The sequence below is a fragment of the Dipodomys merriami genome, unplaced genomic scaffold, assembly GCF_024711535.1.
Source record: "Dipodomys merriami isolate MVZ:Mamm:240054 unplaced genomic scaffold, mDipMer1.0.p SCAF_5, whole genome shotgun sequence".
Lineage (NCBI taxonomy): Eukaryota > Metazoa > Chordata > Mammalia > Rodentia > Heteromyidae > Dipodomys > Dipodomys merriami.
This window is the reverse complement of record NW_027206068.1, coordinates 61760809-61788524: the sequence shown is the minus strand read 5'-3', so window position 1 is coordinate 61788524 and position 27716 is coordinate 61760809. Positions and strand designations below refer to the sequence as shown.

General features: G+C 39.4%; 1 protein-coding gene across 3 annotated transcripts in view; it reads right to left on the bottom strand.

Annotated features, from left to right (window-relative positions):
• Positions 1-27716, bottom strand: part of Mkln1 (muskelin 1) — a 278155-nt gene that overhangs the window by 238375 nt on the left and 12064 nt on the right. Inside the window, exons 2-3 of one of the 3 annotated variants that reach the window (XM_069996785.1) lie at positions 10218-10336; positions 7560-7627 (exon numbers count right to left, since the gene is read on the bottom strand). In XM_069996785.1, the coding sequence (XP_069852886.1) occupies positions 7560-7567 (8 nt within the window). In that variant the 5' untranslated portion in view covers positions 7568-7627; positions 10218-10336. Of the gene's footprint in view, positions 1-7559; positions 7628-10217; positions 10337-16640; positions 16747-27716 lie in introns of those variants that run through there. The other 2 variants (XM_069996784.1, XM_069996783.1) reach the window with 2 other exon arrangements.

The window sequence follows — 27716 nt, the reverse complement described above, 5'->3', positions numbered from 1 at the left end:
GGCTGACATCTGAGGATCATGGTTCAAAGCCAGCCTAGGCAGGAAAGTCCATGAGACTCTTATCTATAATAAACTACTAGAAAACCAGAAGTGGCGTGGCTCAAGTGGTAGAGCGCTCATCTTGAACTGAAGAGCACAGGGACAGCGCCCAAGCCCAGAGTTCAAGCCCCACAACCGACACACACAAAAAAATAACAATAATCCTTTACCATGAACACAGTGGTTCAATTACTTATACCTATCCTGCTGTGTCATATAACTTGTATGACTTTTCTAGAGCCCATTAAACAATACTAATCAAGAGCTTAAAAATGCTACTACCCTTCAGCTAGTTAATTCTACATAGAAAAATCTGTACTTAGGAAATAAAAAGTGCACTAATGCTTTATTGCAGTATTATGTAGAAGTATAGAGAACTGCAAACAATCTAAGTGACAAGAAATAGAATGGCTCAATAACTGATGTTAAAAACAGGAAATAGGGGCTGGGAAGGTGGCTCAGTGGTAGAGCGCTTGCCTTTCATGCCTGAGGCCCTGGGTTCGATTTCTCAGCACCACATAAGCAAAAAGAAAAAAAAAAGCGGGAAGTGGTGCTGTGGCTCAAATGGTAGAGCATTAGCCTTGAGCTGAAGAGCTGAGGGACAGCGCCCAGGCCCAGATTTCAAGCCCCATGACCGGACCAAAAAAAAAAAACAAACCAGGAAATAACCAGGTGCCAGTGGCTCATGCCTATATCCTAACTATTCAGGAAGCTGAGATCTGAGGATAATAGTTTGAAGCCAGCCTGGGTGAAAAAGTCCCCATGAAACTTTTTATCTCCAATTAACCACTCAAACACCAGAGGTGGCACTGTGTGTGGTTCAAGTGGTTGATTGCTAGCCTTGAGCACAAAGAAGCTCTGGGACAGCACCCAGCTCCTGAGTTCAAGCCCAGCAACTGACCAAAATAAATAAGTATATGCATATGAATGTGTGTGTAGTATTTTTCCTTCCTCAGCAAAGTCATCTATGGAAGCCAGAGGTGCTCTCTGCAATGGTTTACTTTCTAGTCTGTTCAGTGAGCAAAGAAGCTAAAATATTTTTTCCATTTGTTTTTTAGTTTGTTTTTATTTACAATATAGCCTAGAGATCAGTCTATAATAAATATATCAAAAGATTCCCAAGTCCTTTTTATAACTGCACAGAACTCCACTGTATAAATATACCAGAGCTTGTTTACTCAATCTTATATTAACATTTGGTTATTTCTTGATTCTTATTTTCAAGACTTTTAATATTCTATAGTTTTGTATTTTATGTATATGTGTGTATATAAATGTGCAATGTATGTATATATGTCATAAATTTAGATACGTTGTTGCTGTGTAGAAATACACAAAGTAAATCTAAATCATACCAAATATAAGGGAATTATCAAAGACAACTAGGCTAGGGTTGTATCAGAAATCTAGAACCAATTTGAAGATGCTACCAGACCAAATAAGGATTATTTGAGCAATAAGTTTAAAAGACGAGATGATCTGGGTGCTGGTAGCTCATGCCTGCAATCCTACCTACTCAGGAGGCTGAGATCCTAGGATCATGGTTCAGAGCCAGCCCAGGCAAGAAAGTCCATGAGACTCATCTCCAATAAACCACTAGAAAACTGGAAGTGGTGCTGTGGCTCAGGTGGTTGTACACTAGCCTTGAGCTGAAGAAGCTGAGGGACAGTGCCCATGCCCAGAGTTCAAGCCTCATGACAGGCCCCCCCCCCCCAAAGAAAGGATGAGATGAGGGGCTAGTAGTGAAGTTTAATGATGAAGTAGTAGCCTAGTACATGAAAGGACAATCCTCTTAGTTTTAGCATTACAAATATCTAGGATGATAGCTGTGAATCAACAGCATCTGGCTAATGGGTATATACTTTCAAAGTCCTTTTAAAGATCCATGTTGAAATATTTATAGATGAAATGATATAGTATCTTGGAATTCATTTCAAAATAAAATGAATAAGGTTAGGATGTAGAACAGTGGTAAAGTACTTGCCAAGCATGCTTGAGGCCTAATCCACTGCACTGCAACAAACCATGCCTAATCCCCGAAAAAAACAGGAATAAGAGTAGAAGGGTATTGATGGGCTAGCAGAATGATGGATGTGGGGCTCATTATTCTGTCAACCTTGGTTTATGTTTTAAATTTTCTATAAAAAAACTATTCATTATTTTGGGTGCATGTCTGTCTGTACATGTGGCTATGTATGTGTATGTTATATAAATGTATATGTGTATTATAGAAATACCACTATAAGGAAATAAAATGTTTATGATGATTATCTTTGTATGATAAAATTATAGGTGATCTGGTGATACTGTTTTCTTCTACTCTTATGTTTTAGATATATTTTATAATATACATATATGATTTTTGTTTGTGTACTGCAGATTGAACACAGGGCCTTGTGTATGCTAAGCATAAATTTATTACCAAGCAACCCCTTTAGTTTTCTTGTATTCTTTGTAATCAGCAAATTTTTATTTAAAAAGAGAGATAATCTTGTAACTTGGCATGGTAGTATACACCTATAATCCAAGCATTTAGGAGACTGAGGCATAAGGATTGCAAGTTCAAGACCAGGCCTGGGCCATACAACAAGTTCCAGGACTGGGTTAAACAATGAGACCCTGTCTAAAACATATATTTTATTTTTTTCTATATTGGGGATTGAATCCACCTTTTACATGCTAGGTAAGCTTCTGTCACTTGATCCACATTCCCAGCCGAAGGCAAATATTTTATTTAGCAGCACTCATTTTTACTATTCAACTATAATTCACTTCTGGCACGGTAAATAAAATACTTTTTAAATATAATTGAGCAAGGCAAATCATTTGATACTACATTATATTTTGTTTTGAGTGAATACAACTAATATTTTTATGAAAATATAGCTCTGAATTAAGGTTTGAGATTTAGAAATCTGTCATTTGGTGCAACAGGATAATCTTAAATTTATAGCCAAGGAGTAAACATATTTTGTTTTTTTTCCTTACATAACATAGAACAACTGATCCAGTATGGTAAAATGTTTTCCCTCCAAAGTCACATTCATGCTGAAATCAGAATCTCAGATTTCAGTAAAATAACTTGCAGACAAAAAAGCATTTTTATTTTATTTTATTTTATTGTTGATCAGGGGGCTTGAACTCAGGAACTGCATGCTGTCCCTGAACTTTTTCACTCAAGGCTAGGACTCTACCACTTTGAGCCACAGCACCACTTCCATTTACTAGTGGTTAATTGGTGATAAAGGGTCTCGTGGACTTTCCTGCCTGGGATGGCTTCAAAATGTGGTCCTCAGATCTCAGGCTCCTGAGTAGCTACATTTCTTAGCAAAATGTTCTCGTACTTTTTTTCTACCTATAAAATTGTAAGGTTAGTTCCTGTCAGTTTGGGAGAGCCCTTTTTTGAGAAATTAGGGGGCTCTTTCTCTTTCTCTTTCCTGCTTTCTGAATCTCAAGGAGATCAAGAAGTTACCAATTTGAATACTCCTTTTGTATCACTAACATAAATGCAGGGCATGGAAGTAGATGCAAAGAAAGAAAAAGGTAGTTACTGATACTTTTAGTATATTAATAGCTAATATGAAATACTATATGTTTATCCATGCAGTGAATGAGTCCTTTAAGATCAATAAAAGATTTTAAAATGAAAAATACTTAGAATTATATCATGATCTGAATTTAATAATCAGATTATTGTCCCTTCATTGCTTTTTTTTTTTGACAGTCCTGGGGCTTGAACTCAGGGCCTGGGCACTGTCCCTGAGCTTCTTTTGCTCAAGGCTAGTACTCTACCACTTGAGCCACAGGGCCACTTCCAGCTTTTTCTGTTTATGTGGTACTGAAGAATGGAACCCGGGGCTTCATGCATGCCAGGCAAGCACTCTACCACTAAGCCACATTCCCATCCCCTTTCATTGCTTTTAATTTACTTTTCATTTTTTTGAATGTGCCATTTATAAAATTATATTTTTATTATCTTTAAGTAGTTATACAAAGAAGTTAGTTACCATTTAGCCAATCAGTTTATGGATACAATTGTGTCTTAACCAGTGTCACCCTTTTCATTATTCTCCTCAATACCTCCAAGCCCTACTACTCCCTTCAGCTTTCTTAGTTTTATAGGATATGCATTAGATTTTATGACTGCATTCTCCCCTTCCCTCTCTTCATTTGTCTACCCCACCCTTTAATTAATGCCTCTTTTGTTCTGAGTGTAGACTTCAGTCATCTATAGGTTATAGTTATGCATTTAGAAGTGAAATTTAACAAATGACTCTAGGCAGGTATTTTTGATTTGGGTCTCTTTGTTCTTTTGATCTTCTTTTGGTTAGTACTTGCTTCCCATGAATTCAGTCTACACTTGCAACTTTCCAGGTCTTGTCTTAGGTATTTTCATATGTAATACCATTCAAAAATCATGTGAAAGAGTTATTTTAGAAAGAGGTTAAGTTGCTTGTCCAAGATCACACAGGATTCTAGTTATTCAGAGAGCTATGTTACTACTTGTAAATAATGGCGTCTGAGAACATTTGTAACAGTCCTTGGTGTCTAGCACCAGCTTTGGACTAGAAAGTATGTCAAATTAGTTCCAAGGCTGATATCTATCCGTTTGCAAAACCTCCCACACCCTGGAGGAGGTGCAGGAGGTGCAAGATGACTCAGTATTGGAGCAGAGATGGGGCCAGCTGAGCTGGAGCATGCGCTTATGCAGACCCAATGTCAACTATGGAGGAGAGAGGGGAGATCTGTTCACAGCAGCAGAGCAGTGCCAGCTTTCTGCCTGGATCTTTTTAAAACACTATGGAAAGTTCAGACATTTTGAAGTCTGGGAATAGGCAATATTTTGATTTAGCCAGGAACAAACTAAAGGTCACCCTAAGAAAGCTGATTCTTGACATCTTTCCAATAAGGGTCACTTGTTTCATCTCAACAATTCAAAGTTTGGAACTAAAACCCTCAACCTTAGTAAATTATATGTTTGAAATACTGAAAGTTCTAATTAGACATACATCCCAAATGCCAGGAGAAGCCATTCCATTCATTTGATCTTAGCTTTATGAAAAACTGCTGGTTTTGGATGTGGCATTTTAAAAAAAAAGCAATTTACCTTCAGGTTTAAAAAATGGAATATGTGAGAAAATAATTTTCCAAGTTTTATTGACTCAATGATGAAATAGGAAAATATGTTTATAAGAACACAGTTACTTGGGCTGGGAAGGTGGCTCAGTGGTAGAGCGCTTGCCTTGCATGCCGGAGGCCCTGGGATCCATTCCTCAGCACCACATAAGCAAAAAGAAAAAAGCCAGAAGTGGCACTGTGGCTCAAGTGGTAGAGCGCAAGCCTTGAGCTGAAGAGCTGAGGAACAGTGCCCAGGCGCAGAGTTCAGGCCCCATGACCGGACCCCCCCCCAAAAAAGAACACGGCTACTTGGTAGCTCAAAAATAAGGGATTTAAGAAACTTGAAATTTCAAATGCTAAATCCCATGGTAAATTTCAAATGTAATTCTCCAAGAAGACTCTTGGTTCCAGCTACTAACAGAAGTATTCCAATGATCATCAGCTTACCATCACATTGGCTGTTCCTATGCGATTACACCAAAGTTACTAGACACAATTTATTTGTAGAGACATAAAGATAGGTTATATAACACCTTGAAAGTAAACTTGAAGTAAATGATATTAGGAACAAAAAGCATGATGAAACCAACTCTCCTGCTTCCTGGAGAACAAATGTTTACAAAAGACTTGAAGCCAGGAAAATGGAGATCCATAATCACAAAGGGCAAGATAATCAGTAGAATCTACTAAGTCTCCATAAATGACAAAACTAAAAACTGGAAACCAAACAAACCTCAAGCCCCCCTCTACTCCGAAGGAAAGAATGCTAAAGAGCTTTGACCTCTTCTGCCCCACTACCTACCACAGAAACCCCAGCCAGCAGCTGATTTTAAAATAACCAACTCTCAAAAAATTATGGAAGATTGCTATCTAAAACACACACACACACACACACACACACACACACACACACACACACACACACACACACACACACAATCACTTTGATCACATAGGTCAAGTCCACACTGGCATAAGTAGTAATTATTGAGGAAGGGGTAATTTATTTTACTAACCAATTCTTTTTCAGATTTGCCACAGAACTAAGCCAACTTAATTAGGAAGGCACAATAATATTGGATTGAACTATTTTTTAATCTTAAGAATTTTTATTATAGAGAAAAAGTTTGGACAATTTAAACAATTACATGCTTTTTTCTCCTTTGCTGTATCTCAGTTCTTGCTAATCTACAAAGTATTGAACTGAACGTGGTTCATTCTTAATCTCTTGTCTTCTTTTTAGAAAAATTTAAAGTGTATTTTAAAAGGTAAGTATTGGTAGCTAGTTTCTATGAGTAATAAGTCATATTCCCGAGTTCCCAGACTGTTGCCCTGGAGAAAAATATGCCAAATTCTGACATCTGTGAAAACTCCTGTGTACTTAAAGCATAGAATATCTAGAGTTTCTGCCATGATGCTTCTGGATGATTGTGTTAATGCACCTTCAACATTTCACAATATCCCTTCCCAAACACCAGAGATTGTGGCCTGTATAGCGCTACTTGTTCCCACGTTGGCATTTTTTCCCATTTGGATGCAGCATCTGCTAAGAAGCAAAGTCATGTGAAAGAAAATAGAACTTGGAGTTACAGTGATTTTGTGAGTGTCTTCTAAAGCTGTAGTGACCAGTGCCAATCCCAGTTTTCCACCTCCCAACTACTTTACTATAGGCTATTTAAAGATCTTACTTCAGTTTTCTCATTGTCAAATGGTGATGATTACCAATAACTGCCTTAATAGAGTTCTGAGGTTTAAAGGACTTTTCTTTTTTTTTGTCCATTTTGGGGCTTGAACTCAGGCCTGGTTACTATCCCTGAGCTCCCTTGCTCAAGGCTAGTACTCTACCACTTTGACACAGTGCCACTTCCAGTTTCCTTGTGGTTAGTTGGAGATAAAAGTCTTACGGACTTTCTTGCTGGGGATCGTTTTGAACCACATTCCTCAGATTTCAGCCTCCTGTGTAGCTAGGATTATATGCATGAGCCACTAGAGCCCAGCTTAAAGGACTCTTTAAAGGGTTTAGAAGAGTCTCAGGTATCCTGAGCACTCTGTAAGTGTCAGCAACTATTAGTATTAATTGTATGACTCAGAATCTCATCTAACCTCTCTGGGATTCTATTTTATCTTTTGAACAAAATAAGATCACAATTTCACATGTTACTTTGAAAGATCAAATAAACTCAAATGAGATAACACATGAGAGTTATTGAGGCATAATCAAGTATTAGACAATTCCTATAACCAGCTAGAATTACTTCCTTTCTTCTCTGTTTACACACACACACACACACACACACACACACACACACACACACACACACACACACGCTCACACATGGTTGCACCACACCCTCTCCATCCCTCTGCTGTAACACTTTATATTGCATATGAGGATCTCTTACCTGTCCATCTCTCCCACTAACAGTGTATCCTCTGACTCACCTCTGCATTCTCAGCACATTAGACATACCTGGCATAGGACAGGTACTCAATAAATATTTGCTTAAATGAATATCATCACAACAGTCGTGCAAGAACACTCAAGACTTTTCTTTGCCCAGAATGATGTATTATCACTTTTGCATTGTGTCCATAGTAGACTACTAAAAAAGTGCTTGTTTCTGTCTGCAGAGGTAAGATACTAAGCTGTGCCCTTCATATGCTGCCAATTTTATGTGGTTGCATTTGTTTATCCTTTTCATTTCATAAATACTTATTCAGCATCTATATGTGTCAGGTCATAATCTGAGCTCTATCTATTGCACAAGTGGTAAATGCCAATGGCATTTAACTCTGCTTACCAGACATAGAAGTAACCTATTTATTGTAGAACCATCTACCCTTTGCAATAATAAACTCCCTAATTTAAGTGCTACATTAGAGTGCTAAGATCTCAGAGTGGAAAAGAATGGTTTCTAGAACTAAGGATTGTTATAACATGATAATTAAGGTCAAGGATCTGACTGCTTGAGTTCAAATCCTGGCTCTGCACCAAGATGTAAGACCTTAGGCAAATTGTAAAGCCTTTATGCCTCACTTTTCTCATCTGTAAAAACAGAGCTAGTAAGATAGATGTGAGTATTCAAAATGGAAACCTTGGGCTGGGAAGGTGGCTCAGTGGTAGAGTGCTTGCCTCACATACATGAGGCCCTGGGTTTGATTTCTTAGCACCGCATAAGCAGAAAAAACTGCAAGTGGTGCTGTTTCTCAGGTGGTAGAGTGCTAGCCATAAGCTGAAGAGCTGAGGGACAGTGCCCAGGCCCAGAGTTCAGGCCCCACGACCGACAAAAAAAAAAAAAAAGGAAACCTTGCAGTATATGGTGGTACATGTCTGTAATACCAGGAATCAGGAACTAGAAGGCAGAAGGATTGAGGGTGCAAGGCCAACCTGAACTATGTCGTGAGACTTTGTCCCAAATAACAAAACAAAAAGAGAGACAAAGAAAAAGAAAAAGAAAGATAAAAGAAAAAGGCATAAATGAAATAATAATCACTTATTATGGTGTGTGCCATATAACAGATACACATTGCAATACATGCTTACTTGTTATCTTACTCTCCCCACTCTGTTACTCCCACACTCAGTGTTTAAACTTCCATTACAAAGTTTCCCAACATATGGGGCATGGTTTCTCAGCTTCTAGACACTCTACTCCCTTTTCAGGGAACCAACTACCTCCTGTGATTGTCCATTTAATGCCTAGACTAATATAATTGTTGATAAATTATATGATGTTGAAATATACATGCTTCTAGCTTCTACTCATTGGGCCTTGATTTCCTAGGAAGAGTGGTATCTCTCCAATGTATGTTAGCCCCCCTAAGACTTCAGAAAGCAGCTATGAATGTTGTCACTCTCCTCCTCACCCACACATAACCTTAAAACCCTCTTGCTATTGCTGAATGACAATTTGTCCGACCCTTCTGTTTCTTTTTCTCTGTTCTTGAATATTTTCATTTATCAATGTCTCTGAATATCTGAAGACAAGAATTTATAAAACAAAACAACATGTGGTTTGATCACAAGGAGTACTAGAGAACTAGGCCCCTTTTGAACACTATAGTTCTATTAATACAGAAGATAAATGTTTTTGGGAGCAGCATCACACTGTGTTGACTCATTATCTCCTTAAAATCAGCAGGAAGACCTGAGGGTGTGTTGTTTGCAAGTCATACACCCTCACCCTGTGCTTGTATAACTGAATTTTGGGGATCTTTTGAGTACTTTACATTTATACCCATTAGCTTTGTATTATTAGATATGATTCATTATTGCATTTGTCAGGACTTGGGAATAACAAAATCTGATTGTATCCACAAACTTATGTGTTATCCCTTTGGTTGCATGTCATCTGTAAATTTCTTCAGTATGACATCAATGTTACCATCTTAGGGATCAATAAAAATATCAAAGGAGACAGATGCAATCAGGACCTGCTTTAGATCCTAAAGACCTACTAAAAGCAACAAAACAACTTTTATAAGACATTCATTCAGTCAGCAAGTATTTGTTGGGTGTATTCTGTGTAGTATTCCATGTGTTGAACAAAACAAAATCCCTGCCTTCCTGAAGCTTACATTCTTGAGAGACAATCTAAAAAAGAATATAAGTAAATAACATTAATGTCATGAAAAAACAAATGCAAAAAAGAGAGAACAAGGAGGAGGCAACAGCTGTTTATAGCAAATTGGCTGAAGTTGAACTGCATTGCTCTTGTCTGTGTTCTTAGTCTGGATCTAGGTTGCCCAGTATGGGTAGCAAGTCTTTGTGACTCCACAAAATCCCCTTTCTCCATCTGGAGTCACATTAGGAAAAAAAATCAATAAAGCAATGATGAGTTTAATTCATCATGAAACAAAATAGAAAATTTAGAAAATCATGAGACTTCCCTTTCCTTTGGACACAGATATTCAACATTTTAAGAAAAACTCAAATCGCCAGGAAGCCAGTCACATCTGATGATGTTTCAGAGTGAAGTTTTAAAATATTGCTCTTTAGAAACAGAACGTAGTTTTAAAAATATAATAGAGAAAAAAAAGCCTGAAAAACTACTCCTTACCTTATTCCAATCCCCATGTTCTCAGGTATGGAGTGGGTAAATCAAGCCGCTTATGGAGAATCAGCAGATAGGGTGCTTGGCTGACCTCAATGCATGGCTTGCTGTCTGAACATTGAGCTCTGGAAAAGAAGCCCAGAGGGACAGCTTAGAAATCTGCCTCTACTCACTGTTCTTTGTTCATGATTCTAATGTTTTGGTGGAGCATTCTATTATGTTTAATCTTTAAATCCTTTTGATGTCAGAAGGACTTGATACTTTTTATTTCATACAAGTTGTAGCTTTTGATTAGAACTTTCTACATTCTCACAATGAGACATTCAGTTTTTGAGAATTTTTTTTGTTGTGAAAATACTGTACAGAGGGGTTACAATTACATGGGCAAGACAATGAGTACATTTCTCATCAAGCATTGTAACCTCCTCCTTTGTTTCCCCTTCCCATCCCATCCTCCCCCTACCCCCCCCCACCCCTCCAACCCCCCTACACCAAAGTTGCAAAGTTCGTTTTCAACATAACGACTTGTCTCATTGTTGTTGTTTTTTTTGTACATCTCATTGTTGCAATGGGTCCACCTGTATCCCTATTTAAACATTTTTTTGTACCAGATATTTTGCAAGTACAAGGAATATAAAGGTAAGCAGGATAAATATGATCTCTGCTTACAAGGAATTCACCTTAGAGGGCACGATAAGAATCAGGAAAGTCAGCTCTGATGAAGCAGTATGTTTTGAAGTGAAAAGGAAGCAAGGATGTGGAGTTAGTGACTTCTATAGAGATTTACAACGTGTGAAGGATTTAGTCCTACGGAGAAGTAGGAAGTCTGCCTGTGGCGGAGGACACAGCATATCACACTGAGGAAGTCACAGAGATGACTCCATGCTGAGTCCTAAACACAGTAAAGCACAGTTGAGGAAGCATGCATCAACTAGGGATGAGCCTGGAAAGGCAGAACATTAAATTATGTAGAAATTTACAAGACCTATGTATAGAGAAGATAGACTGTACTGAAATGAGTGATTGCATGTTGGAGTTTTGAAGAGAAGTCAAGACTAGGGGTCAGATTTTGGACTTAGACAAGAGAGTGAATAGTAATGTCACATGAATACAAGATGGAGTTGTGGGGGAGAATGTGACACATTCAGCATTGGTTGTGTTTGTGATGCTTGACATTCACAGAACAGCAGTAGGCAGCTGGATCTAGAAGTTTAAAGGTACAGGTTTGGAAATCATTACACCAGATAATAGAATTTACAGTGATGAGTGAGACTGTGGAAGGTGTTTGGAGAAAAAAAGGACCCAGAAGAGAATCCAGAGGAATACCACAACTCTAAGGATGGGAGAGAAAGGATTCCCCGGAAACAGCAGGAAGTTGAACCAGAGAGGCAGAGAGAAACAAGAAGTGTGAACTGTCTCAGAGGACAAGGAAATAGCACATTTCAGGAAGTACATTACTGCCAGATGCCAGTGGCTCATGCTGGTAATCCTAGCTAATTAAGAGGCTTGAGATCTGAGAATTGAGGTTCAAAGCCAGCCCAGGCAGGAAAATCCTGAGACTCCTATCTCCAATTAACCACCAGAAAACCAGCAGTGGAAATGTGGCTCAAAAGTGTTAGAGTGCTAGCCCTGAACAAGAACACTCAGGGACAATGCCTAGCCCTGAGTTCAAACCCCACAAGCAACAACAGAAGTAGTACATTATTAGCTGGGGTGCCTATTCAGGAGACTGAGATGAGCAGATCTTGGTTCAGAGCCAGCCCAGGCAGGAATGTCTTTGAAACTCATCTCTAGTTAATAACGATGGCTCAAGTAGCAGAGTACCAGCTTTGAGTGAAACAGCTAAAGGACAGCACCCAGGCCCTGAATTCAAGCCCAGAACCAGCACACACGAAGTATATTATGTTCAACAAAGTGCTATAAGATGCTATAAATGCTATAAAATGTTTTAAGATAAAGTAATAAAGATTGAAGAGCGCCCATAGGTGCCCCTAGAAGCTATTTGACCAGTTTGGCAAGAAACTGGGTCAGTGGATCAGTGGATACAGAAGGCAGGCCACAGTGCATTGAGAAAAAAATGGAACCAATGCATTCAGGCAACTTAAAAAAAAGTTTGCCTTAAAAGAGGAAAGACATAACCCCTAGACTTTCTTCCTAAGGATAGAAATATTGGGCCCTTATAGAACCAACCTCTCTCCCTCCCTCCTCGCCGCCCCCCAACCCCCAGCAGTACTGGGAATTGAACTCAGAGCCTCATGCAAGCACTCTACTGCTTGAGTCATACATATCCTCTGTCCATGCTCCTAGTTATGTTGAGCTTAGGTTTCCTTCCTGGAAAGGAGATATTGTGCCCATCTTATTTATCCAATAAAAAATACTCATCTCCCCTTTTTATAAATATTCCCAGTGTTGCTAAAAATCTGATTCATCCTTGGAATTAATTTTTAGAATTAATTTTCTACACAAGTAGATGAACACATACTGGGTCTTCTGAGTGGCACAATAAGTTTCCATGATGTCAGGATATTGGGTGGCATTTCTGTGGATGCAAGTCCTATAGAATAGGAACTTTTCTGGGTTTATGTCAGGTGATCAAGATCTGGTTCTGGTATGAAATAGCCTGAAAGCCAAAAAACATTAGGGGACTGGTTTGCCTTGACATTAATCTAGTGGTGGCTGTAATTTATGGGCATGATCTGAATAGCTGTTGCTTGAACTATGCGAAGTGCTTGCTTATTGGGTCACCGTCTGTGCTGGAGGACCCTCTTCATAAAAAGCAACTGAGCCAGATGCAGTGGCTTATTTGTGTAATTCTAACTACTTAGGAGGCTGAGATCTGAGGATCATAATTCCAAACTAGCTCAGGCAGAAAAATCCGTGAGACTCTTATTTCCATCTATCTAGCAAAAAGCTGGAAGTAGAAGTGCGGCTCAAATGGTAGAGCACCAGTCTTGAGGAAAAAGCTAAACAACAGAGCTTAAGGCCCTGTGTTTAATTTCCAGTACCAGCACATACATGCACACATGAAAGTGCAAATTGAGACACTCTTTCATCACACTTACCTAAAGCCAGAGGGATTACTGGTTTACCTTGTTTCTGCTGGTGTTTTCCACCTATAGCTATCCTGAAAGCCCCTAACTCCCCATCTTCCTGCCTCCCCTAACTCCCCATCTTCCTGCCTCATCCTTTCTTCTTCTAGGATTATAGGTGTGTTCTTCCATGCCTCATTCTCTAATTTATTTATTTATTTACTACTTACTTTGTCCTAGTACTAGGGCTTGAACTCAGGACCTCACTCTGTTGCTCTACCACAGGAACCACACCTCAACTTTCTCTATTATTTACTTTGTTTCCTGTCATCTGTAACAGGCATTGTCAGTTAGGATACAACTTTTTTAGACTGTAACTTTCAGCAGAACACTGGTGATTCTCCTATAATCTTAGTTACTCAGGAGGATGAGATCTGAGAATCTGAGAATTCAAAGTTAGTCTGGGCAGAAAAGTACATAAGATTTTTTATCTCCAGTTAATCACCGAAAAGCCCTGTGGCTCCAGTGGTAGAGCACTAGCCTTGAATGAAAAAGCCAAGCAAGAGTTCAAGGCCCTGGATTCAACTTCCAATGCTGGCACAGAGAGGGGTGGGGGAAGTGGAGGAAGAAAAAAAGGAAGGAAAAAAACACTCTGGAAGATTATATTGCTAAATAGGTTATGAATGCAGGCTCTGGTATAAGGCTGGTTAGGTATCTATTCTCACAGCCTATTATCATGGCTCAGGTTATAGAGGAGTCAGGAGAGGAGTTTGGTCACCTTGAAGTCTGGAACAGGCATCTGGCCCCACAGCTGGCCTGGAAGCTATGCAAGCAGAGAGCTTCTCTGAGAGAAGTCAAAATAAGTATGTCAGGTGGACAACAGGATTGTAAGCGTGAGCAATGCTGAAGGTTGGTCCCGGGGAGTAAAGGTAGCAAAGTCGCAATGAATGGACACCAATGGGTCTGTGTGGACAAGATCGAAAAAGCAGATGAGCTGAAGCCACTACATACCACATAGAGGCTAGACCTAATTATGTCTATAGATGAGCTCAGGCACCAGAAGCTAATTGTGACCCTTATTCCTCCCAGGGCACAATCCTGGAAAGAGAGTTTCTGATATTCACAATTCCTATACCTCATTGTCATAGTCATCTCTTTGGCATCATGACCCTCCATTCTCAAAGACAGGAGTTGCTCTTGAGTGCACACAAACATCAGGAATAACTGGTTCAGGAAGGTGAGAGGACATATGCCCAACTACTCGTCCCCTAAGAGCCAGGACTTTAAACAGAGATCTGCTAGTTCATTTCATCCTGAAGTCAACAACAAAACCAACTGTGCTGCTTACTGAGTGAAAACATTGTTTCCAGATGGTAATACTTCCAGGATGCCTAGGTTCTCTAAAACACACTCACACGGTGCCTGCACAGAAATGTTAACTGCCATTGCTTTGTGATTGAACACAGAGAAGAGAAAGAGCTGTGGTAAACACCACATACAAACCCAATAGTTTTGCTTTGTGCACAGATATGCTGTACAGTTTTCAGCTTGAGATTTTTTTTTCTATTTCAAGTCAATCATCTACCTGCTGGATATTGTTTAAAGCAAAGTGTTCATTTTATTTGATAGGACTGAAAAAAAAACTAAATAATACCTCATTTGTATATAATGCCTGTCTTTTAAGAAGACATCATACCTGTTTGAACTCTCTAATTTAGACGAACAACACTTTTATAATGTAAATACCAATAAGGGCTATTATCATTTTACAGATTAGACAGGAAAGAAACCAAAGGAGGGAATCAGATGATTGGTTCGTGTGACTTCCATTTTAGAAGTGTCACAGCTAGCTTTTCATTTTTTATAAACAATGAAATCCTGTTTTGGATAAATACATTTATTACTGTGTACCTTGCCCTTAAATTTTAAAAGAAAAAAACATATTGCTTAAAAGAAACCAAAACACTCAGATCATATTTCTTTCGAAAATCTAAACCAATAAGTTTCCACTGCCTAGCTCTACTGTTCATCACTTGGTTCTTACCATCTAGGACCACACATATTACAAATGGACTGTGTATTAACCCTTTTCCATATGTGATATGCCACCTCAATTGGATTTGCAAAGTACCATTTATACAAATTCAAGATTGTTGCCCAGTGCAACCTAGACTTCAGTCTTCCTATTTATATTTTCTGTGTGGCTAGGATGGCTAACTAACTTTACTTTTCTAACTAACTCCTATTAACTTTGCTGGGGCTAACCTCAAGCCTTGACCCTCAGACCTCTTCCTCTTGAGTGGCTAGAATTAAAGGCACAAGTAATTGTGCTTGTCTTTCAGATTTTTTTTTCGTTATTCATTCCTGTATTCACATACTCAAACATGTTTGCATCCATTCAAATGGAAATTGAAAGTTCAAAAGGTGCAACCCCTATTCCAAATGCAAAGGATAAAAGCAGGTATTAGACAAACACAGATTTCAAGAAACTCACAGCCCAGTGAGGTAGCCAGATTAAACAGTTGTAGTTTGGTGGTAAAGACAAGAGCTATGTACAAAAAATGGTTTGGGGAACACAGAAAGGGGATCTGGTTTTGTTAGGTTGGGAGTGGAAGGAGATGCTCCCAGAGTGCCCAGGAGAGGATTGGGTTATTCCAAGGACAGGGAACAGTGTGTGCCAAGAGCAAATGACACATTTGGAGAATTAGAGGAAACAGAATTCAGATATTCTATGGTGTTTTCTGTCCTACAGCCCAGGCACGGATACCCCATTAATTATACTATAAAGGGAAATTTATTATCATAGTCGTACAATGAAAAAAACATTTTCTGTGGGATCTGTACCATAATGCCTTCAGAAACTTTGGCTACTTGAAGAATCTCACATAGGGAATAGCTTAAAGTAAAAACTTCAGCCAGTTGCCAGTGGCTCACGCCTGTAATCCTAGCTACTCAGAAGGCTGAGATCCTAAGATTGCGGTTCAAAACCAGCTTGGGGCAAGAAAGTCCATGAGACTCATCTCCAGTAAACCACTAGAAAACAGGAAGTGGCGCTCTGTGGCTCAAGTGGTAGAGCACTAGTCTTGAGCTGAAGAGCTGAGGGACAGTGCCCAGTCCCAGAGTTCAAGCCCTACGACCGACAAAAAACAAAAACAAAAAAAACCTTTGAGCCTGGTTTATCCGAAGTTTGTATTCTCCAAATTTTATTACTATTATACCCTAGGAATAAGAGTTAAGAATATCCAAGAAAGCTGTTCATCAAATGTAGGGCTGTTCATCAAATCTAGGTCGTCATTAGCCTTTTTCCAATATTTCACTATAAAGCTTTTATATAGCAATACTTCAAAATACAACATTTTTAAATGCATTGTGTTGGATAGGTCAGCCTTTTTCGTTTTACCTCTGATTATTCAGGTATAGTGTTGGCCAGTCCCAAATGCATGAGAAGAAGCTTTACAGATTTATCAACAACTCACGCACTATCAAGGGGTAATTGGAAATGGTTCCTGAAGATCCTACACCAAGTGCTTTCCATCTTATTGAGAAGTCCTGCATGAAGGCCCTTGTAAGAACTGGAACAGAAGGAGAAAGGGCAATCACAACACTCAGAACCCTCAGTAAGTTAATCCTACAGCCTCTGTAATCCCACTCTTAAATTCCCCTGTCACTGAAAAGCTTGCATCCTGAATCATATCCTTTCTCTAGTTGGAGATTTTTTAAAGCTACTTTAAGAGTTCAAAATAATTAATTGATTTTAGTTTCAGATCAATTCACTGAACCTAAGACATCACAGTTTCATCTATCCAACCTCCACCCATTCAACAGCACCTCCTTCCTCATTTTGTCTATCTTTTAAAGACAATTCAGTCTCTGTTACTCCACTAAAACACAAATGAGAAGTGAAATGGCTTCTGTGATGTCAGATCCAATGGCTCATTCTCAGTCCTCATCTGTGCTGTCATCAGCTTCTTGGGACTGATGGTCTCTGTTGCCTTCCATCATGTGCTCTGGCTTTCCTCTTACCTCATTGGCTGTTCCTTCTCAGACCCTTGCTGGGTCCTTCTTTTCTCTCAGTGTTGGGCTTGTCTGTCTATAATTGCCCATCTAAGTCTGTTGGGTTTATTTTTCAATTTTTACATTTTTATTAGCATATGCTGGTTGTACAAGGGAAATTCATTGTGAGATTTCCATGTGTGTGTGTGTGTGTGTGTGTGTGTGTGTGTGTGTGTGTGTGTGTGTGTGTGTGTGTGTGTGTACACAATGTCTCCTGATCAAATTCCCTCCTCAATCCTTCCTCATTCCCTCTTCCTTCTTGTATATATGCATGTTTGCCAGCACTGGGGCTTAAACTCAGAGCCATATACTCTTGCCTAGCTTTTTCTGCTCAACACCAGTGCTCTATCACTTGAGCCACAACTCTACTTGTGGCTTTTTGCTGGTTAATTGGAGATAAGAGTCTCATCAATTTTGTTGCCTAGGCTGGCTTCACACAGAGATTCTCAGATCTAATCCTTCTGAGTAGCTAGGATGATAGGCATGAGCCACTATCGCCCATCCTCCCCTCCTCCCTTCTTAAATTTTCTTATATTTTCATACATGCATATAAAGTACTTGGATCATCTTTACTCTTCCTTATCCTCTCTGTTTATCCACTTTCTCCTACTGGCACCTTCCCCACAACAGAACCTGTTAGGCATTCTTGTCATCCATTTTCTTTAGCATATATTAATTCTACAAAGGGGATTCACCATAGTATTTCATACATGTGCATATTATACTTAAATCAGATTAATCTCTATTATTCTCTCTTTACATGTACCTCCCATCCTTCTATTATTTAACAGTTTTTAGTGAGTTTCCTTATGCCATCTTCATACATAGATGATATGTTTTGAGTATATTGTTTCTAAATACTATATTTTTGGGGCTAGAGATACAGCTTAGTGTCAAGTGCTTGCCTAGTATGCTCAAAGCCATGCATGGGTTTGATGCTCAACGCTGCAAAAAAAAAAATTAGTTATAAGGTGAAGCAGCAGCTTCTCTGGAAAGTGCCTGAAGTTTTAGTGGTATAGGGCAGGAAGAGATGAGTTGGCCAGAGGAGTGTTTTTATGAAAGGGGAATAAGATGGGAAAAGAAACAAAAATGTTTAAAGAAAGATGCAGTGATGACCAGGAAAATGACTTGAAGCTGTATTGTGAAAAAAAATTGATTTACAGCTAAGAAATCTAGAGTTTATGTTGAAGACAGTAATTATCAGAGGTTCTTAAAGAGGAGAGAGTTGGGATCATTCATATTTAACAAAATAAGACTCGGAATCATGGCTCAGATGGTAGAGAGCCAGCCTAGCAAGTGCAGTGTCCTGAGTTCAACCCCCAGTACCACCAAAAGAAATAAAAAGTTAATGGCAGCATGAAGATCCAGCTATAGCAAGGGGAGAATGGAGCCAAAACAGCCAACTAGGGGCTGGGAAGGTGGCTCAGTGGTAGAGCACTTGTCTTGCCTGCCTGAGGCCCTGGGTTCGATTCCTCAGCACCACATAAGCAAAAAGAAAAAAGCCAGAAGTGGCACTGTGGCTCAAGTGGTAGAGCGCTAGCCTTGAGCTGAAGAACTGAGGGACAGCACCCAGGCCCAGAGTTCAGGCCCCATGACTGGACCCCCCCCCCTAAAAAAAAAAAAAGCCAACTAGAAGGCCAATTTAGTTGTCTCAATGATGCGATTAAGATCTGGATCATGATAATAGCAAAGGAATAAAAAGTAATGCAAATACATAGGAGATTTAGAAGTAGCTGGGAGAGCCTAGTTACTGAACAGATAGAGGCTTGAGAGTAGAGGAGACAGACAGGTTGAAGTGCAGTGACATTAGGCCAAAAGCAGGAGATCAAGTACAAAGAGGTTGATTACTACTATATTAAGCAGGATGCCCAGTGTGAATGAAGGGCAAGGCTATAGATAATGGAAGGGGTTGGGATGAAGGTACAGGTTTAGGTAAGTCCTCCTAAAGGAGGGAAGTTCCTGAGGTGGACAAACAATGTGTGCCAAGCCAGGACCCTGAACAAAAAGGATACAAGCAACTTTTTAGAGGGGACCTGGGAGAAGGGACTGGAAAAGAGCCATGAAAAGGAGGCATGGGATATAGGTACCTGTGAGTCACAAGCAGAGGCAGAAATAATCTTCAAGGAGAAAATAATCAACAGCTCTCCCTGGGGTCAGATGGTTACAATAGGTTTAGTAATTAGAAGATAAAATGAACACAAATTCTTGAGAGTTAGAAGTTAAGCTGGAGTGAGACTTCTCTTGGGAGTGTAGCTGTGAAGGAAGCAGGTAATTGGAAGAAGATGAAGCTGGGTCAGGATGGATGGGAGCAGCATTCTAGCCTCAAGACAACCACAAGACAACCTCTAAGAGTTTTTGCCCAGGAATGTATGTAGTACATTTCAACATATATTTGAGAGCACCTGCTATGTTAAAGGATCAGGCTTAGTATTTCAAGAGCCTAAAAGATCTGCAAGGTACAGTCATATTTTAGCATGTCATTGGCCCAAATTGTGTCTTTCCAGCCACTGTCCTCTGGAAGAGGACTTTCTTTAATGAGCATCCCCACAGCTAGCTGAAAGTGGTTTCAGCCATCTTGTTTTCTTACTTGTTCCAATTTTATGAAATAATCCAGTTTTGATCTATGTGTATGTATGCATTTATCCATGTGTTTTGTTGCCAGCTGGCTGCTTTCTTCTGGATATCCATAAAGTCTGTCAAAGTCCCTTTGAAAGTGTAGCACTTAGAATTAGTCTCAGTTGTTCCTGTCTGGTATTAGCGGTGTACAGAGCAGTAGGAGCACTCTCCCTGGTGCAGGACATGGGCACTCTGGTCATGCTGCTTTGCCGAGACGGTCAGTGTGTTCAGACAGTTGGACTGCTGACTCATGGCGCTTTACAATCAACTCTCAGCCTGAGAGCTTTGGCACTTGAAATGTGGACAAACTAGGTTTTTCATCTGAGATTTATATAATTGGCTTTTTAAAGCCAATTGTAGGATTTTACATTTTTTTCCCACTAAATACTATATTTTCATATTTGGATTTTTTAGTCAAGTAATAAAAAGAGCAAGGGCTCAGGACCCAGGCATATCTACATTTGAATTCTGGTTTTATCAAGCAGCCCTGAGACTCTGGATGTATCATGTGCTCTCTAAATCTCAATTTTCTTATCAGTGAGCACTACTGTCTACATTTCAAAGTGGTTCTGAGGCTTAAAGAAGGATAGGATAATTCCTGACATAAGTGCTCAATAAATCTTGGCATTTTGGCTCTCCTTTGCTTTGCATCATTCTTAGAAAGATACTGACTTGAATTAAGCATAACAGAAAACAAAGACCAAAGGAAGATAAGCCTATGGGCTCTGAACCCAGATTTTTTATGATGAAATCCCCGCTCTTCTACTTACTAGATACATATTCAGAAGTAAGTTCATAAAGTATTCTGCTCTTTGCTTTACTCCCAGTAAAATGAGGTAACAATACCTGCTTTTCCAGTTGAGAGGACAGATTAACTGAGATGATAGATGGGGGAAGCTCTTTTTGCACAGAACCTTGCATGTGAGAAGACCTCATTGAGTGGTGGTATTATTATTACCAATCTGAACCCTCCTATTGATCCATACTTTGGAGTCTAACCACTTCATCTGTTATACTGTATAATATTGTCCCATGGTCCACTGTATTGTCTACCAGGATCTCATGAAAATCTCTGCCCAACATGACAAACTGTCACTGATCTTCTCACTTAATAGCTATTTTGGAAGGGAAGGATAGAGGGAGAGGGTAAGGTGAGTTAGGAAAAGAGGGAGGGAAGGTGAAAGGAAAGGAAGGGATAACTTGACATCTCTGACCTTCAGCTTCTGCCTAAAGGAAATGATATTATTACCTACTAGGAGGTCTGGAATGAGGATTGGCTTGAAGGTATGTGGGAATGAAGGAAATGTGTAGTTTGTGTGTGTGTGTGTGTGTGTGTGTGTGTGTGTGTGTTTTTGTGGGTCCTGGGGCTTGACCTCTGGGCCTGGGAGCTGTCCCTCAGCTCTTCAGCTCAAGGCTAGCACTCTACCACCTGAGCCACACCACCACTTCCGATTTTCCCGTGGTTTATTGGAGAAGAGCCTCACAGTCTTTGCTATCAGGGCTGGCTTTGAATGATGATCCTCAGATCTCAGCCTCCTAAGTAGCTAGGGTTACAGACGTGAGCCACCGGTGCTTGGCTACAGGTTCTTAACTTCAATGAAACTTTGCTAGTTCTTGTTGACACCAGCCTTAAGTGATAACACTTATCAGTCAAGAGGTTCTAGGTTTCACTTCCCCACTTTTAAAAATTGGCAAAAATTAACATAGGTGGTAATCCTCTATCTGGGAACTTGGGTTCAATACATAGCACTAAAAAGTAAAAGCAGAGACTATATGCCTTTGTGCATAGCAAATGATCAAGAACTTTATGTTATCTTGCATAGATAAAGACACAAAAATAAATGCACATACTATATCCAGAATATAAATATGTATAATCATTTTAGACAGCAATTGAGCATTTTGTTAAATGCCTTAACGTACACAGACGGGAGCGGCAGCAGCACATACTTGTAACTGTAGCACTTGAGAGGCTCAGCCTGGGTTACATAGCCAGATCACACGGCATTTCTATGATTCTTCACCACACATTTAAGATCGTATCTGGAATTTCTTTTTGTATCCCTAGAAGTAGTTTATATGGATCAGAAGCTTTCAGTCTCATTTAAATTTGAATATCTCATCTAAATTTAAATCTTATTTAAATTTATCCATTCAATCACCTTGGGCCTCTATTTCATTTAAATTTTTTTCTTTGCCTACAAGAGTTATATGTCTACTGAGGAAGATTCCAAGTATACAGAAGTCATGAAGAAGAAAATTCAATTTTATCAGGATGTTATTAGTGGTAATATTTTACAATGTAATTATCCAGTTTTTTCTGAGAAAAATACATTTAAAAATAACTAACAAGTGTTTCTGATGTGACAGCATCTTCTAGAACCTGCTTTTTATTGTATGTATACATTTCATTTTAAGAACATACCACAATTCATGCAATGATTCTTTTTGGACAGTAAGGTTATCTCTTTTCAGTATTAGAATGTTCCACTAAATATTCTCCTACATTAAGTTTCATGATTATTTCTAAATTTTTATATTTTACTCATGAAAACCTTTATCACCTTAAGGTCAAAAGTACCTATTCCAGGGCTGGGAAGGTGGCTCAGTGGTAGAGCGCTTGCCTTGCATACCTGAGTCCCTGGGTTCAATTCTTCAGCACCACATAAGCAAAAAGAAAAAAGCCAGAAGTGGTGCTGTGGCTCAAGTGGTAGAGCATTAGCCTTGAGCTGAAGAGCTGAGGGACAGTGCCTAGGCCCAGAGTTCAGGCCCCACGACCAGACCAAAAAAAAAAAAAAGTACCTTTTCCACTTGATTTTTTCCCACACATTTCACTTCCTTTGAATGGATCATTTTCCATATTTAATCTTTTTTTTTTTCTGGTGGTACTGGGTTTGAACTCAAGACGTTAGCTTTTTAGGCAGGCATTCTACCACTTGAATGATGCCCTTAGTCTAACATTTGGCTCTTTAATCCATCTGAAATGTAATCCATTCCTTCTTAGCCATGTTTGTTTTGTCTTTTTGAATCAGAGAGTATACTTTTTCTCTCTGTTAAGTGAAAAGTTCAAGACCTTCACACCAAGTTCTCAGGTGGCTCACTCTTTGGTTAGGACCTGAGATTTCTCTCTTAATTTCCTTGCTTAGGCCCTGGTGACAGCCCTATTCTCAACAGTCTCTCCCCTCGAGGTCCTAAGACCTCTGTTTCCAACTTGTTTTCACTTCCAGAATGAAAACATCTTTCGCTTAGCATTGCTAGCAAAAGTCCTGCCATTCTCTTTGGAACTGACTTAAGTCACTTGCTCATACCTGAGATTGTTATGGAAGCCAAAGGATGCCATTCACTGATTGGCTTAGGCTGGGCTACTTGCTTCGCCCATGGGAATAAAAATGAGTCAACTCACCTAGAACTCCACAACCACCCTATAGGAAGGAGCAGCAGGGAACAGACAGCATGTGAGAGGACAACTGAGGTTTTGTCTCTTAAGTATCAAGCTCATTTTTTTAATATAAAATAGCAAATGTTCTGCTATTGAAAAATTTATCTCACCACTGTTAATACTATTAACTCTAGAGATAAAGTCAGGTTGCATTATGAACACTTGGATACATCATAATTTTTAACTGGAAACAATTCAACAATATGTAGAGAACCATAGGAAATTGGTTCTGCCCTGAATTTGTTCTAGTAATGTCTCTTAATTGTATTTTGTATTTTTCATGAGCAAAATATAATGTCTTTCTTTTCTAATTATTGGACCCCTCTTTGTCATATGTGTGTGTGTTTATATGTATTAAACAGAGTCATAACTACTTTGCAATGTCTTTTCCTGTTTTATGTTCCCACACCTATACTCTTTAGCTAATTCCTTTCTCAAAGGAACTTTCCAAGAGGGTGAATTGAAACTAAATGAGCTGGACCTTATAGAACCAAAGCATTAAGTCCATCAGTTGATTTTAAAGAGGCAGGGCAAAATGGCACATAATGTTACTATATGCCAGGCACATTTCAAAATGTTCTCCCAATAATAAGCCATTATCCATCTGCCCCTGTCTTAGACATAGCAGGTCTTTATTCCTTTCTGCATCATGCCTGATCCTTTCTATACACATTCCCTGCCTCCATCTAATCCTGACTTGGGACATTTGTATGATTACTTGGCTTTGGTCGTCTCTCAATGGTCACTTTCTTCAAAGGTCTCTTTTTTTTTTAGAGGTTTTTGCTGTTGCTGGACTCAGTCCTGTCTTTAAGTATTTGCTGCTTTCATACTCTTCTTCAGCATTGTCCATGGGGTACTGCACTTCCCAATATTACATCCCAGCTAATCACTGACTGACTTTCCTATCTTTTAGTGGCCACTGGCAGCACTGGCACTTTGAGACAGAAAGTAAACCACTCATCTGCTGCAAGCAATGAATACTAGTAGAGCTAGATGACCGAACCCCAAATTCCTTATTCTAAAACCATCTATTGTAGATACAATCCAATTTTATGACTCTTTTGAGTCTCCTCAAAAACTACTTCATGCCAGATGCTGGTGGCTCACATTTGTGATTCTAGTTCCTTACAAGGGTGAGATCTGAGGCTCACAGTTTGAAGCTATCCCATGCTGGAAAATTCCCTAGACTCTTATCTCCAATTAATCACCAGAAAGCTGAAAGTAGAGCTGTGGCTTAAGTGATAAAGTGCAAGCCTTGAACAAAAAAATCTAAGGGACAGCGCTAAGGCCCTGAGTTCAAGCCCCAATACCAGCACCAAACAAACAAAAACTCACTTCACATTAAACATTTAGATGCATTTAAAATTGGGATAAAAATTTGTACTCAGGCATAGAACACTTGTCTAGCATGTGAGAGGTCCTTTAGTGCTAGGCTTCTAGCACTAAAAAAATATGAAAATAACTATTTGTTCTTTAATACTTCCAGCTGTTTGTAGACATTAACCCTTATCGATTTATTACCACAGATCTGAGCCCTTCTTTTGAACATGGCCTTGTTATACAGTAGTCTCTCCTTATCCAAGTTTTCTTTTTCTTTGGTTTCAGTTTATCCTTAGTTGTGATCTGAAAATATTAAATGGAAATTTTCTGAAATAAACAGGTGTGTATGTAGGGGCGAAGGTATTAATGGTTGAACCCAGAGACTTTACTCTGATAGACATTCTACCACTAAGCTATACTTCAAATACTCACTAAGCTATACTTCAAATACTTTTCTATTCTTCCACTCAAGGCTCTGGCACTCTACTTCTTGAGCCACAGCTCCACTTCTGGCTTTTGGGTGGTTAATTAGAGTAAGAGTCTTCTACCCTGGCTGGTATTGAACCTTGATCTCAGCCTCCATTTTGGTCAAGATTTTTTGGTCAAGGCTTACATTTTTCCACTTAAACCACAGCTCCACTTTCAGCTTTTTAGTGGTTTGTTGGACATGAGTCTAGGTAAGTAGCTAAGATTACAGAGGTGAGGCATTGACACCCTGTTCCAAATCCCTTTTCAAAAGTTATTTGAGATAGCTTTTGCTAAATTGCCTAGGTTGGCTTTGAACTTATGGTTTTACTGCCTTAGCTTTCAGAGTGAAGCTGGGGTTACAGGTGACAAAACAATATAAGTTTTAAATAATGTTTCTTATATTATTCTACCATCGTTATTATTTATATCTTATTCTCTGTAATTTATAAATTAAACTTTACCACGAGTATATATGTGAAGAAAAAAGCATAGTATATAGTGTTTGATACTATCTGCAATTTCAAGCATCCACTGGCAGGTTTTGAAATGTACACATTGCCCCATCCCTGATAAGGTGAGACTTCAGCAGATACCTTCTTCTACATTTCCTAATGTAAAAATATGAATTTTTCAAAGTGCCACATCTGGTGGCCCATGCCTGTAATCCCAGCAGCAGACAAGGTAGATATAGGAGGATCTTGTTATGAAGCCAGTTTGAGCAACAATTTGAGATCTTATCTAAAGAAAACAAACTAAAGCCAAAAATAAATGGGTTGGGGTGTGGCTCAAGTGATAGATCATCTATTTAGCCAGTTCGAAGCCCTGAGTTCAATCCTCAATAACTGCCCAAAAGAGAAAGGGAGAAGGACTGGAAGAGGTTATCAGAACAACTACCACCCTCCTCCCCATCCCCCTCCTCCCCCCCTCCTCCTCCTCCTCCTCCTCCTCCTTCCCCCCCACCCCCCCTCGTTACTACTACTACTTCTTCTCCTCCTTCTTCTTCATGTTTCATTGTTCTTTACTAGAGTCACAGATTTTATAAAAGTATACTTCCCAAGTCATTTTATTCTTGGTTTCTGACCACACAAAGGCTTATGGCCATATGATCTCTTAATTCATTCTTCTTCCACTCAGGGTGGTGAATGTAGAATTGCCATCTGTGGCTATTACAATTTCAAGAGTGCCGTTGTTACTTCCCTTGAATTGCCACTTTTATTTCACATATACTCCTCTGGTTAGACTTAAGCATGGAATCGGACCTTTTTGATGCTCACTTTTCAGCAGAACAATGTTGTTAGTTGATGTCAGAAAGTCCTCCATCATTCCTACCTTGTGCCCTGTGCCAATCATTTTGTCATAGTATTAGTTTTGTCTTGACAACACATGACTGGTGGAGAGAAGGCCTGAGCCAAATCTAGAGTAGGGGTTCTCTCCAGGGCACAGGTAATGAATACAGAAGCCAACTTGGAATATGGAAGTGTCAGCAGGTGTTGCACAGCCTGGCACCTCACAGCAAGATGAACTTCAGGAAGCTATTAGCCCTGAGCCGTCTGTACTTACTGCAGCAGTAGATTTACTCTTGAACATTAGCCACCTATGTGCTACTTTAAGGAGATCTCCACAGGGATGTGGGCAATGGAATAACCCCTCTGTGGGGGAGAGCTGAACTAAACAAGATAGCAGTGTCATGGTAAAGTGGGTTAGGGTTCTAGGTTGGGTCCTATATCTAGGGGGAGACTTGGATACAAAGTACAAGGGCAAGAAACAGAGGCATGGTGAGGGTGGAAATCCAGGTTTGGAGGAAGGGCACAGTGCATGGAACCTACAAGTGTCTGAGGCTCACAGCTGACCTGGCTTAAAGAATGCAAGATGTGAAGCAGACTTTACATTTTACATTTTAATGCATATTGCTGTGCTTTTCTCCCCATTAGAACTAGCATTTAAGTGCGAGGGAGGCTGGGAGCTTGATCTGCAGGTGTGGCTTCTTAGACAACCCAGCAGCTGTTTCTAGGGAAAACATGGCAGGTGCTTATTGTATGATCTATGACCATGCCACTTTGGCTTCTGTTTTCACTTAGGCCTGGTAGATTGTATGTTTTTTATGAACAGTTACATACTTTCTTAGTGCTATAATTCAATAATAGCTACAACTTTCTGATGGCTTAGCATGTCCTAGAGACCACACTAGCTGATTTACATGCTCTGTCTTATTTAATCCCCACAAGCTCCTTCAGTATTATTATCTCCATCTTAAAAAGATGAAACTGAAACTTAACATGGTTTATATAATTAGCCCAAGGTAATACAACTGGGATGCAAAAGGAGTTCAAATTTAAAATTAGTTTTGTCTGAATGCCTATCTGTTGCTTAAAAGACAGCAGAGAGGCTGAGTACAGTTGTTGATGCTTGTAATTCCAGCAGAGATATGAACGATTTACATTTGAAGCCAGCCTGGGCAAAAATGTTAGCAAGACCCCCATTTCAAGAAACAAGTCAGATATGGTGGTATATGTGTGTCAACCCACGTTATAGGATGCCTTAGGTAGGAGGAATGAAGTACAAGGCCCACCCTGGGCAGAA